We start from the raw sequence: 13,658 nt of genomic DNA on the forward strand, positions 1-13,658 counted from the left end.
ATGGGGTGATTTTATTAAGGGGGACATTCAGAGGCGCCCGTTCCTGCTATTCTGACCAGAAATGTTCCCCGCTGTTAACCACGCGGTGGGGGGGAGGGGTGAAGTGATCATCCCAGAGAATCGTGTGTGTGTGTGTGGGGGGGTGTTTACTTGTGTTTGTGCCGCATGTTAACCGGGAAACCGCAGCCCCCTCCTTTTACATTGAAACCCCATTTTAAATGGACAACCCAATTCATCCTTGATATGGGAAATGCGCTGCTGTTTGCAACCTTTCCCGCATGTTAAGAAGGTTAAAAAAGCCAAAACACTGTGGCCTACGATGGCTGCCTGCAAGCCGAAATATGCGACCTTGTAATGAAAGAGTGTACCCATTGTTCCCTAAAATGTGTTTTTTTTAACCACCTCTCCCTTCTCCTCCACCAGCTGCAAATGTTTCTCCTTCGCAGAGGCTCGTGAACATTAGAAAGAGAAAACGTAAGACGAGGGACGAGATGTTCACGGAGCTGCAGATGTCCTCCCACGCTGATAGAGCACAGCAGAATGCGTGGAGGCAGTCAATGTCGGAGATGAGAAAAGCCCAACATGAACGAGAGGAGAGGTGGCGGGCTGAAGACGATAGGTGGCGTCAGCTTGCAGACAGACGGCAAGAGGCAATGCTCCGTCTGCTGGAGCATCAAAGTGATATGCTCGAGCGTATGGTTGAGCTGCAGGAAAGGCAGCAGGAGCAGAGACCGCCGCTACAGCCCCTGTGTAACCAACAGCCCTCCTCCCCAAGTTCCATAGCCTCCTCACCCAGACGCCCAAGAACACGGTGGGGGGGCCTCCGTCCACCCAGTCACTCCACCCCAGATGATCGCCCAAGCATCAGAAGGCTGGGCTTCAATAAGAGTTAAAGTTTTAAAATGCAGTATGTCCTTTTCCATCCCTCCTCCCCCACCCATCCCAGCTACCTTGGCAATTATCCCCCTACCTCTGTAAGGAACTAATAAAGAATGCATGAATGTGAAAAAACAATGACTTTATTGCCTCTGCAAGCGGGAGGGGAGGGGAGGGTGGGGTGGGGTGGTTGGTTTACAGGGAAGTAGAGTGAACCGGGTCGGGGGGGGGGGGGGTTGGAGGGTTCATCAAGGAGAAACAAACAGAAGTTTCACACAGTAGCCTGGCCAGTCATAAAACTCGTTTTCAAAGCTTCTCTGATGCGCACCGCGCCCTGCTGTGCTCCTCTAACCGCCCTGGTGTCTGGCTGCGCGTAATCAGCGGCCAGGCGAGTTGCCTCAACCTCCCACCCCGCCATAAAGGTCTCCCCCTTACTCTCACAGATATTGTGGAGCGCACAGCAAGCAGCAATAACAATGGGGATATTCTTTTCGCTGAGGTCTGAGCGAGTCAGTAAGCTGCGCCAGCGCGCTTTTAAACGTCCAAATGCACATTCCACCACCATTCGGCACTTGCTCAGCCTGTAGTTGAACAGGTCCTGACTCCTGTCCAGGCTGCCTGTGTATGGCTTCATGAGCCATGGCATTAAGGGGTAGGCTGGGTCCCCAAGGATCACGATAGGCATTTCAACATCCCCAATGGTCACTTTCTGGTCCGGGAAGAAAGTCCCTTCCTCCAGCTTTCGAAACAGAGCAGAGGTCCTGAAGACGCGAGCATCATGTACCTTTCCCGGCCATCCCACGTTGATGTTGGTGAAACGTCCCTTGTGATCCACCAGGGCTTGCAGCAGCATTGAAAAGTACCCCTTGCGGTTTACGTAGTCGGTGGCTTGGTGCTCCGGTGACAAGATAGGGATATGGGTTCCGTCTATGGCCCCGCCACAGTTTGGGAATCCCATTTCAGCAAAACCATCCACTATTGACTGCACGTTGCCCAGAGTCACTACCCTTGCTATCACCAGGTCTTTCATTGCCCTGGCAAATTGGATCACAGCAGCCCCCACAGTAGATTTGCCCACTCCAAATTGATTCCCGACTGACCGGTAGCTGTCTGGCGTTGCAAGCTTCCACAGGGCTATCGCCACTCGCTTCTCAACTGTGAGGGCTGCTCTCATCTTGGTATCCTGGCGTTTCAGGGCAGGGGAAAGCAAGTCACAAAGTTCCATGAAAGTGCCCTTACGCATGCGAAAGTTTCGCAGCCACTGGGAATCGTCCCATACCTGCAGCACGATGCGGTCCCACCAGTCTGTGCTTGTTTCCCGGGCCCAGAATCGGCGTTCCACGGTATCAACCTGCCCCAGTAACACCATGATTTCCACATTGCTGGGGCCTGTGCCTTGTGAGAGGTCTATGGCCATGTCAATTTCCTCATCACTCTCGTCGCCGCGCTGCAATCGCCTCCTCGCCTGGTCCGGGTTTCGCCTTGGCATGTCCTGGCTCTGCATATACTCCAGGACAATGCGCGTGGTGTTCATAGTGCTCATAATTGCCGCGGTGATCTGAGCGGGCTCCATGATCCCAGTGCTAGCTATGGCGCCTGGTCAGAAAAAAGGCGCGAAAGTAGTATCTGATGGACCAGGAGAAGGAGGGAGGGCGGGAGGGCCGAGTGACGACATGGCGTACAGGTACAGGAACAGGGAGAAACACAAACAACTGTCACACAGAATGGTCCCCCCAAAGATTAAACTGGAAACCCTGGGCTTAGCAGGCCGTTGATTTCACGGAGGAAGGGGAAGCAAATGAACACAGAACAAATCTATTTTTTACATCTTAAAGTGGCAGCCGACGGTGCAGCATGAGTGACAGCCATACCCATACCAGTATGACGATGACGGATACCAGTCATAATATACCATCATCTGCCAAAAGGCAAGGGGCTGCTGCTGTGTAGCAATGCAGCCCCACGTCTGCCAGCCCCACGTCCGCCAGCACCCAGCATCGCCCTCGGCCTCTTCTGGGTGCTTAGCAGACAATACTGGGCAATTGGCAGAAAATAGTATATTATGACTGGTAACCGTCATCATCAAAACAGTAGCATGTCTGCCCAGGTGGCCATGATTGACAGCCACACCAATACGATGACGACGGGTACCAGTCATAATATACCATCACCTGGAAGGGGCTGGTGCAATGCAGCACTACGGCTGCCAGCCCCACGGCTATCACTCATGCTACACTGTCTACCGCCAAAAGGCAGTTAGCAGCTGCTGCTGTGTAGCAATGCAGTCCCACGTCTGCCGGCACCCAGAGGACATATGGTGACGGTGAGCTCAGCTGAGCTGAGCGGGCTCCATGCTTGCCGTGGTATGTTGTCTGCACAGGTAACCCAGGTAAATAGGCGCGAATCTATTGTCTGCCGTTGCTGTGACGAGGAGGGAGGGGCCTGACGACATGTACCCAGGCCGAGTGACGACATGGCGTACAGGCACAGGGAATTAAAATAAAGAACGGTGGCTGTGCATCAGGGAGAGACACAAACAACTGTCACACAGAATGGTCCCCCCAAAGATTAAACTGAAAACCCTGGGCTTAGCAGGCCGTTGATTTGACGGAGGGAGGGGGAAGCAAATGAATACAGAGAAAATCTATTTTTTTACATCTTAAGACGACGGTGCAGCGTATCTGATAGCCCTCGGCATCTTTCTGGGTGCTTGGCAGCAAATACGGGGCGGCGTATGACGATGGTCTTCAGGCCTATTGCACAATCGGCTGCTCGGGGAAGACTCTGCTAACGTGCGATGACCCGACTTGTAATAGGACGGCTAATAGTCGTAATACACCATTTACTGCCAAAAGGCAAGCCCCACGGCTGCCAGCACCCAGATCGCCGATGAAGGCTACCAGTCTACTGCACCGTCTACCACCAAAAGGCAGTTAGCAGCTGCTGCTGTGTAGCAATGCAGTCCCACGTCTGCCGGCACCAAGAGGACATATGGTGACGGTGAGCTCAGCTGTGCTGAGCGGGCTCCATGTTGTCTGCACAGGTAACCCAGGTAACCCAGATAAAAAGGCGCGAATCTATTGTCTGCCGTTGCTGTGACGGGGGAGGGAGGGGCCTGACGACATGTACCCAGAACCGCCCGCGACACTGTTTTGCATCATCCGGGCATTGGGATCTCAACCCAGAATTCAAAGGGGCGGTGGAGACTGCGGGAACTGTGGGATAGCTGTGGGATAGCTACCCATAGTGCAATGCTCTGGAAGTCGACGCTAGCCTCGTACTGTGGACGCGGTCTGCCGACTAGAGCACCTAGAGCATTTTATTGTGTGGACACACACAATCAGCTGTATACAACCGATTTCAATAAAACCGGCTTCTATAAATTCGAACTAATTTCGTAGTGTAGACATACCCCAAGACAGGTCTTGCAGGCACAGACAACAGGATCCCCCTCAGTTGGGTCCATCTTGGGGTCTCAGGACACCCCAGGCCCTGGGGAGGTCAGAGCCCCGTCTGCTTCCCAGCCATATCACCAGCCAGCTCCTCAAACACTCTCTGTTCAGCGACCCCTCCCACAGCCTTTTGTTCATTTCCTGGGCAGAGGTGTCACCTGGCCTCTAACCCCTCCCTGGGTTCTCATGTTACATGCTCAGGTATTCTCCATCAGTCAGTCTCCCATCCCCCAATGCAGACTATCCTAGCTACACTCCCCTGTCAGCATTCACAGACCACAGTAAGAACAGTCCCAGTTCATCACATCTCTCCCCACTTCGAGACCGAACTGAGCGGGGTCACTTTAGCCAGTGACCCGGGGAAGTTCGAACCTACCCCCGTTCCCATGGATGCCCCCGCATCCCTCCCATTCCGTGGTGAGAATTACACCAGGCACCTCCAGTTTCACGCCCCCCCTTAGGTCGGGTGTTCTCGATGGCACTCGCAGTTCAAATGTGGGAAGGTTTATGCGGCCTGTGCCCTTTTCCCACCCCGATACCCCTGGGGTTCCAACTGGGCTGGGGTCTTCTCCCAGCGCTCCAGTCTGGAGGTCAGTGATTCTGGCTCTCTTGGTTCAGAGCCCCCCTTTTTACCCTGGCCACCCTCTGGAAAGGCTCCTCTATGCTGGGCAAGGGTCCTAAAGCCATTTTCCCCTTGTCCCGGGCCTTCCTCCCCTTCTGGCAGGGGTCACAGGATCGGCAGTACTGTCGGACAGTAACAAAGACCCCAGGCCAGTAAAAGCTCCGTAGCAGCCTCTGCTGGGTATGCCAGGTTCATAGATTCATAGATTCTAGGACTGGAAGGGACCTCGAGAGGTCATCAAGTCCAGTCCCCTGCCCGCATGGCAGGACCAAATACTGTCTAGACCATCCCTGATAGACATTTATCTAACCTACTCTTAAATATCTCCAGAGACGGAGATTCCACAACCTCCCTAGGCAATTTGTTCCAGTGTTTAACCACCCTGACAGTTAGGAACTTTTTCCTAATGTCCAACCTAGACCTCCCTTGCTGCAGTTTAAACCCATTGCTTCTGGTTCTATCCTTAGAGGCTAAGGTGAACAAGTTCTCTCCCTCCTCCTTATGACACCCTTTTAGATACCTGAAAACTGCTATCATGTCCCCTCTCAGTCTTCTCTTTTCCAAACTAAACAAACCCAATTCTTTCAGCCTTCCTTCATAGGTCATGTTCTCAAGACCTTTAATCATTCTTGTTGCTCTTCTCTGGACCCTTTCCAATTTCTCCACATCTTTTTTAAAATGCGGTGCCCAGAACTGGACACAATACTCCAGCTGAGGCCTAACCAGAGCAGAGTAGAGCGGAAGAATGACTTCTCGTGTCTTGCTCACAACACACCTGTTAATACATCCCAGAATCATGTTTGCTTTTTTTGCAACAGCATCACACTGTTGACTCATATTTAGCTTGTGGTCCACTATAACCCCTAGATCCCTTTCTGCCGTACTCCTTCCTAGACAGTCTCTTCCCATTCTGTATGTGTGAAACTGATTGTTCCTTCCTAAGCGGAGCACTTTGCATTTGTTTTTGTTAAACTTCATCCTGTGTACCTCAGACCATTTCTCCAATTTGTCCAGATCATTTTGAATTATGACCCTGTCCTCCAAAGCAGTTGCAATCCCTCCCAGTTTGGTATCATCCGCAAACTTAATAAGCGTACTTTCTATGCCAATATCTAAGTCGTTGATGAAGATATTGAACAGAGCCGGTCCCAAAACAGACCCCTGCGATACCCCACTCGTTATGGCTTTCCAGCAGGATTGGGAACCATTAATAACAACTCTCTGAGTACGGTTATCCAGCCAGTTATGCACCCACCTTATAGTAGCCCCATCTAAATTGTATTTGCCTAGTTTATCAATAAGAATATCATGCGAGACCGTATCAAATGCCTTACTAAAGTCTAGGTATACCACATCCACCGCTTCACCCTTATCCACAAGGCTCGTTATCCTATCAAAGAAAGCTATCAGATTGGTTTGACATGATTTGTTCTTCACAAATCCATGCTGGCTGTTCCCTATCACCTTACCACCTTCCAAGTGTTTGCAGATGATTTCCTTAATTACTTGCTCCGTTATCTTCCCTGGCACAGAAGTTAAACTAACTGGTCTGTAGTTTCCTGGGTTGTTTTTATTTCCCTTTTTATAGATGGGCACTATATTTGCCCTTTTCCAGTCTTCTGGAATCTCTCCCGTCTCCCATGACTTTCCAAAGATAATAGCTAGAGGCTCAGATACCTCCTCTATTAGCTCCTTGAGTATTCTCGGATGCATTTCATCAGGCCCGGGTGACTTGCAGGCATCTAACTTTTCTAAGTGATTTTTAACTTGTTCTTTTTTTATTTTATCTGCTAAACCTACCCCCTTCCCATTAGCATTCACTATGTTAGGCATTCCTTCAGACTTCTCGGTGAAGACCGAAACAAAGAAGTCATTAAGCATCTCTGCCATTTCCAAGTTTCCTGTTACTGTTTCTCCCTCTTCACTAAGCAGTGGGCCTACCCTGTCTTTGGTCTTCCTCTTGCTTCTAATGTATTGATAAAAAGTCTTCTTGTTTCCCTGTATTCCCGTAGCTAGTTTGAGCTCATTTTGTGCCTTTGTCTTTCTAATCTTGCCCCTGCATTCCTGTGTTGTTTGCCTATATTCATCCTTTGTAATCTGTCCCAGTTTCCATTTTTTATATGACTCCTTTTTATTTTTTAGATCGTGCAAGATCTCGTGGTTAAGCCAAGGTGGTCTTTTGCCACATTTTCTATCTTTCCTAACCAGCGGAATAGCTTGCTTTTGGGCCCTTAATAGTGTCCCTTTGAAAAACTGCCAACTCTCCTCAGTTGTTTTTCCCCTCAGTCTTGATTCCCATGGGACCTTACCTATCAGCTCTCTGAGCTTACCAAAATCTGCCTTCCTGAAATCCATTGTCTCTATTTTGCTGTTCTCCCTTCTACCCTTCCTTAGAATTGCAAACTCTATGATTTCATGATCACTTTCACCCAAGCTGCCTTCTACTTTCAAATTCTCAACGAGTTCCTCCCTATTTGTTAAAATCAAGTCTAGAACAGCTTCCCCCCTAGTAGCTTTTTCAACCTTCTGAAATAAAAAGTTGTCTCCAATGCAGTCCAGGAATTTGTTGGATAGTCTGTGCCCCGCTGTGTTATTTTCCCAACATATATCCGGATAGTTGAAGTCCCCCATCACCACCAAATCTTGGGCTTTGGATGATTTTGTTAGTTGCTTGAAAAAAGCCTCATCCACCTCTTCCACCTGGTTAGGTGGCCTGTAGTAGACTCCTAGCATGACATCTCCCTTGTTTTTTGCCCCTTTAAGCCTAACCCAGAGACTCTCAACACTTCCGTCTCCTATGTCCATCTCCACCTCAGTCCAAGTGTGTACATTTTTAATATATAAGGCAACACCTCCTCCCTTTTTCCCCTGTCTATCCTTCCTGAGCAAGCTGTACCCATCCACACCAACATTCCAATCACGTGTATTATCCCACCAAGTTTCAGTGATGCCAACAATGTCATAGTTGTATTTATTTATTAGCACTTCCAGTTCTTCCTGCTTATTCCCCATACTTCTCGCATTTGTATATAGGCATCTAAGATACTGGTTTGATCTTTCCTCCCAGTTTTGTCCTGACTCTCCTTTCCCTCTGACAATATAGCCCACACTCCCTCTCGTTTCCGACCCATCTCCCCGGTCTCCATGTTCCCCACTTACCTGTGGGCTTTGCTCACCTGTCCCCGTCGAACCTAGTTTAAAGCCCTCCTCACTAGGTTAGCCAGTCTGTGTCCGAATAGGGTCTTTCCTCTCCTCGAAAGGTGAACACCATCTCTGCCTAGCAGTCCTTCCTCAAATAGCATCCCGTGGTCTAGGAAGCCAAAGCCCTCCTGGCGACACCATCTTCGCAGCCAGGCATTCACCTCCATGATGCATCTGTCTCTGCCCGGGCCCCTACCTTTGACAGGAAGAATTGAAGAGAATACCACCTGCGCTCCAAACTCCTTCACCCGTACTCCCAGAGCCCTGTAGTCACTCTTGATCCGCTCAGTGTCACACCGCGCGGTATCATTTGTGCCCACATGGATGAGTAGCATGGGGTAGTAGTCAGAGGGCTGGATAATCCTCGACAATGCCTCCGTAACGTCTCGGATACGGGCCCCCGGCAGGCAGCATACCTCCCGAGATGAAATGTCAGGGCGACAGATGGGCGCCTCCGTCCCCCTCAGCAGAGAGTCTCCGACCACCACTACCCTACGTTTCCTATTCGCAGTGGTGGCAGCAGACTTTCCAGCCTTAGGGGTACGAGGCTTCTCCTCCTTTACTGTAGGGAGTGATTCCTTCTTTCCTGTATGAAGGAGAGCATAACGGTTACCTATAACCACGGCAGGAGGGTTCGGAGCAGGGGTGGAGCACTGCCTGCTGCCAGAAGTAACCAGCTGCCAGTGTCCACCCTGAGCCATCTCCTCCTCCACCAGTGGTGTATCAGTAGTCCTGTGTACTGGGACAGCTACCTCAGCTGTCTCCACATGGACACTGTTGAGGAATTGCTCGTGGATTCGGATGCTCCTCAACCTAGCCACCTCCTCCTGTAGCTCTCCCACCTGCTGCCTGAGAGATTCCACCAGCAGGCACCTCTCACATTGGATGGTCCCCCCAGCCTGGATATCAGTAAGTGGAAATTGCAAGTTACAGTCTCTGCAAAACCACACCAGGATCTGGGCAGAAGCATCCATGCTCAGGTGCTCTGTCTGGCTCCAGGCACAGGTGGAGGAGACAGTAGCAGTGCTGGCACAGGTGTTGCGGGTCTTCCTAACCATCGTAGGCCTCCCTCTGTCAAACTCCCATCTGCAGCCCCCTGTCTGCTGTTCCCTGGTGCCCTGAGAGGGGAATGTCATGGGCCCGGCACAGCAGCTGGCGGCGATACTTCTGGGGTACCACCAGCTGCCTCCTGATCCCCCCTGACTCCATTTTCCCTGGGGGAGCCCATTCTCGGTACAGGAACCCCTCCTCCCACAGGAACCTTTTCCAGCCACCTCGTCCCATGGTCTGTACCGCATTGGGGTCGGCCAGGTCCCTTATCTTCCGCAAGGAGGGATCTCTCTGCACCTCGGCCTGGAACTCAGCAGCTGGGACAGGGATGGCCACCTGCTCTCTCTCGCCGGCTGGGTCTGAAGCCGCAGCCTCCCTGAGCCGTGTCCCTGGGCGTTCCCTCCCCACCAGGTTAGGGTCCTGCGCCTCAGGCAAGGCACCCCCCCCAAGGCCAGGGCGCAGTGCCCCTCGCCGGCTCTGACTGCGGGTCACAACCAGTGCCTTTTGGGGGTTGCTTGGCCAGTCCTCCAGGTCCCCCCCCCCATCAACACCTCAGTGGGCAAATATGGGTGTACCCCTACATCCTTGGGGCCCTCCTTGGCCCCCCACTTCAGGTGTACTCTCGCCATGGGCACTTTGATGGGGTCCCTCCCACCCCCGTCAGGGTCAGGTAGGTGTTGGGCACCACCCAATCTGGGGCCACCACCTTGGGCCGGGCCAGTGTCACCTCAGCGCCCATCTCCCAGTATCCATTGACCTTCCCCCCATCCACCTCCAGGGGAACAAGGTACTCTCTCCGGAGGGACCGCCCCGCGCCCACCGTATAAACCAAAAACCCTGAGTCTGGAGCATCCAGCCCCCCAGAGGAGCTGGCCTGGAGCTCTCCTCCCTCCTTAGCAGGTGGTACTCTGCCAGCCCCCCTTCCCTGGGAATGCTGCCCCTCGTCTGGCTGGGTCTCTACCCAGTCCACCCTCTGTGGGTTCGGTCTGCTCAGTCTGTCCCTGAGCCTGGGGCACTGGGCCCGTATGTGGCCTCTCTGGCCACAGTGATAGCAGCCCATGTCCCGTGGGTCCCCTCGAGTGGGTCGGATGGACCTGACGCTGGATGTTCCCCTTTGGTGGGGGTTCTCCCTATTTCCTCGCTGGGAGGTCCCATGGTGACTCTCGCTCTGTGTTGTGGTGGGACTGTTCCTTTGGGACTCCTCCCTGTTATCCCCTGCCTGACTGTTCACAAACTCGTTGGCCAACTGGCCTGCGTGCTGCGGGTTCTCTGGCTTTTGGTCCATCAACCATCGCCTCAGGTCGGATGGTCACTGCTCATACACGTGCTCCAATACGACTAGGTCAAGTAGGTCCTCCATAGTTTGGGCCCCAGCCGTCCACTTGCGGGCATACCCCTGCGCCCGGTTGGCTAGTTGTAGGTATGTGACCTCACGGGTTTTACGCTGACTCCGGAACCTTTGCCGGTACATCTCAGGGGTCAGCCCAAACTCGCGGAGCAGGGCCTTTTTGTACAGTTCGTAGTCCCCTGTCTCCGCCCCTTTCAGTCGGCTGTACACCTCCCTGGCTGTGGGGTCCAGTGAGGGATGAGAAACTGGAGCCTGTCTGCAGGGTCAACCTGGAGCAGCTCGCAGGTATTCTCAAAGGCCGTCAGGAAGGTATTCATGTCCTCCCCCTTCTTACGCTGGGCCAGGAAGCACTTATCAAAGCTCTTTGCAGTCTTGGGTCCCCCCTTGCTCGCCGCAGCCGGGCCCCACTGCTCCTCAGCCTGGCCAGTTCCAGCTCCTGCTGACGTTGGTCCCGCTCATGCTGACGTTGTCTCTCCTTCTCTTCCTGCTCCTGCTTCAGTTCTTGCTGCCTTACCTCGAGCTCTTTCAGTCTCAGCTCCCTGTCACATTCCAGCCGCATCCGCTCCCGGGACGGGGAGCTCCGCCGGGACGATCCCCTGCTGGCCGCCGGGGTCAGGGTGCCCTCGGTATTCGCTGGGCTTCCCCAACCCCTCCCCTAGGTATAGGTAGGCAGGGTCTCGGGATGTCCTTGGCAGCAGTCTGACCCCTCCCAGCCATATCAGGCCCCGGGGCCCACGCTGCATCCGCTGGGCGGCTTCTCTCAAGGACAGGGCTCGGTTCATCCAAGCGATCCCTCTCCTCCAGCTGGGCAATGAGCTGTTCTTTGGTGGACCTCCCAATGCGCAGCCCCCTCTGCCTGCACAGCTCCACCAGGTCGCTCTTAAGCCGCTTGGCATACATCTTCCTGCTGGCCACCCGCCGGCCTGTGCCCTCCGCTTTCCACCGTTCCCGGGGGACCCCTAGTGTGCCAGCCCCTCTTCAGGTCACCCCCTCTCTGCCAGGGTCAAGCTGCAAACTCCTCCACCCCGGGACCGCTCGCTGCGATCCCCCCGGGGGACCCTGTTACTGCAACAGTCCTTCTCTCTGGTCACACACTCCCAGGGGTCAATCACCCCCTGAACCGTCTCTCTCTGACGCTTCAGCCCACCTGGTCCCCGTCAATCCCCCTTCGTTTTACTGCTCCCCAGTCACTTACTGCAGGATGCGCCGTCCACGGGGTGCAGTACATCCCACCGCTGCCACCAGTTGTCAGGGAGTATGGGGGGGACACAAAGCTCTGCACCCCCGGCTTCCTGAGATTCACCATGACTCTCAGCCAGCCAGTAAAGCAGAAGGTTTATTTAGACAACAGCAGCACAGTCCAAGACAGGTCTTGCAGGCACAGACAACAGGACCCCCTCAGTTAGGTCCATCTTGGGGTCCCAGGGCCCCACAGCCACCTTGCGAGGTCAGAGCCCCGTCTGCCTCCCAGCCACATCACCAGCCAGCTCCTCAAACACTCTCTGTTCAGCGACCCCTCCCACAGCCTTTGTTCAGTTTCCCGGGCAAAGGTGTCACCTGGCCTCTAACCCCTTCCTGGGTTCTCATGTTACATGCTCAGGTATTCTCCCTCGGTCAGTCTCCCATCCCCCAGTGCAGACTATCCTAGCCACACTCCCCTGTCAGCATTCACAGACCACAGTAAGAACAGTCCCAGTTCGTCACAGGTGCTTTGACTTATAATTACTTAAAATCTATCTTTCATAGTTAATAACTCTGTCTGTTTATTCTACCTGAAGCAGTGTGTTTGGTTTGAGGGGTGTCAAAGACTCCCCTTGGGAGAGCAAGCCTGGGACATATCAATTTCTTTGTTAAACTGACAAACTCATATAAGCTTCCAGCATCCAGCGAGCAAAACTGGGCACTACAAGACGGAGGTGTGACGGGTTGGATCACAGAAACCCCCTTGGGAGCTGCCACCAGATGTGCAAAGACTACCCCTGCTTCTGTTTTCCCTGCCAGCTCAGGACTCCAGCACCCTGTCTTGCTGAGCCAGACACTCCCGTCTGGCTCCAGACACAGACCCAGGGTCTGAATCACTTGTCCCAAAGCTGCAAGTTTACCTGAAAACAGCTCGCAGTAGTGCGCTCTCACAGCTTGTCTTTAGCACTCAGATGCCCAACTCCCAATGGGGTCTAAACCCAGATAAATCCGTTTTACCCTGTATAAAGCTTATACAGGGCAAACTCATAAATTGTTCGCCCTCTATAACACTGATAGAGAGATATGCACAGTTGTTTGCTCCCCCAGGTATTAATACATACTCTGAGTGAATTACTAAATAGAAAGTGATTTTATTAAATACAGACAGTAGGATTTAAGTGGTTCAAAGTAGTAACAGACAGAACAAAGTAAGTCACCAAGCAAAATAAAATAAAATGCGCAAATCTATGCCTAATCAAACTAAATACAGATAATCTCACCCTCAGAGATGTTTCAGTACGTTTTTTCTCAGACTGGACACCTTCCAGGCCTGGGCACAATTCTTTCCCCTGGTACAGCTCTTGTTGCAGCTCAGGTGGTAGCTAGGGGATTCTTCATGATGGCTCCTCTCTCTCTCTGTTCTCTTCCCCCCCTTTATATATCTTTTGCATAAGGCGGGAACTCTTTGTCTCTCTGGGTTTCCACCCCCCCTCACTGGAAAAGCACCAGGTTAAAGATGGATTCCAGTTCAGGTGACATGATCACATGTCACTGCAAGACTTCATTACTCACTTGCCAGCACACACATATACAGGAAGACTCACAGGTAAATACAGCCATCTGCAGACAATGGGAGTCATCAAGATTCCAAACCATCATTAATGGTCCACACTTTACACAATTACAATAGACCCTCAGAGTTACATTTTATATTTCTAGTTTTAGATACAAGAGTGGTACATTTATACAAATCAGATGATCACACTCAGTAGATTATAAGCTTTGTAATGATACCTTACACGAGACCTTTTGCATGAGGCATATCCCAGTTACTTACATTCACTTATTACCGTATTTTCTCTAAAACTATCTCAGTTACATTATATTGACTTATTATCAAGTTTTTATAAAACCATGTAGACTGCAC

The 13,658-nt window shown here is 52.3% G+C and overlaps 1 protein-coding gene across 5 annotated transcripts in view; it reads left to right on the forward strand.

The window, feature by feature from the left end:
- The window catches only part of LOC101939265 (N-acetyllactosaminide beta-1,3-N-acetylglucosaminyltransferase 4-like), a 54,715-nt gene that overhangs the window by 23,685 nt on the left and 17,372 nt on the right, over positions 1–13,658 (forward strand). For 2 of the 5 annotated variants that reach the window (XM_065569054.1, XM_065569052.1), the window contains exon 3: positions 424–1,021. The exons of 2 other annotated variants lie outside the window; for them this stretch is intronic. In XM_065569054.1, coding sequence (XP_065425126.1) covers positions 424–893 — 470 coding nt within the window. In that variant the 3' untranslated portion in view covers positions 894–1,021. Of the gene's footprint in view, positions 1–423; positions 1,022–12,345; positions 12,446–13,658 lie in introns of those variants that run through there. One more of the 5 variants, XR_010592988.1, reaches the window with a different exon arrangement.

Source organism: Chrysemys picta, chromosome 16 (genome assembly GCF_011386835.1).
Source record: "Chrysemys picta bellii isolate R12L10 chromosome 16, ASM1138683v2, whole genome shotgun sequence".
NCBI lineage: Eukaryota > Metazoa > Chordata > Testudines > Emydidae > Chrysemys > Chrysemys picta.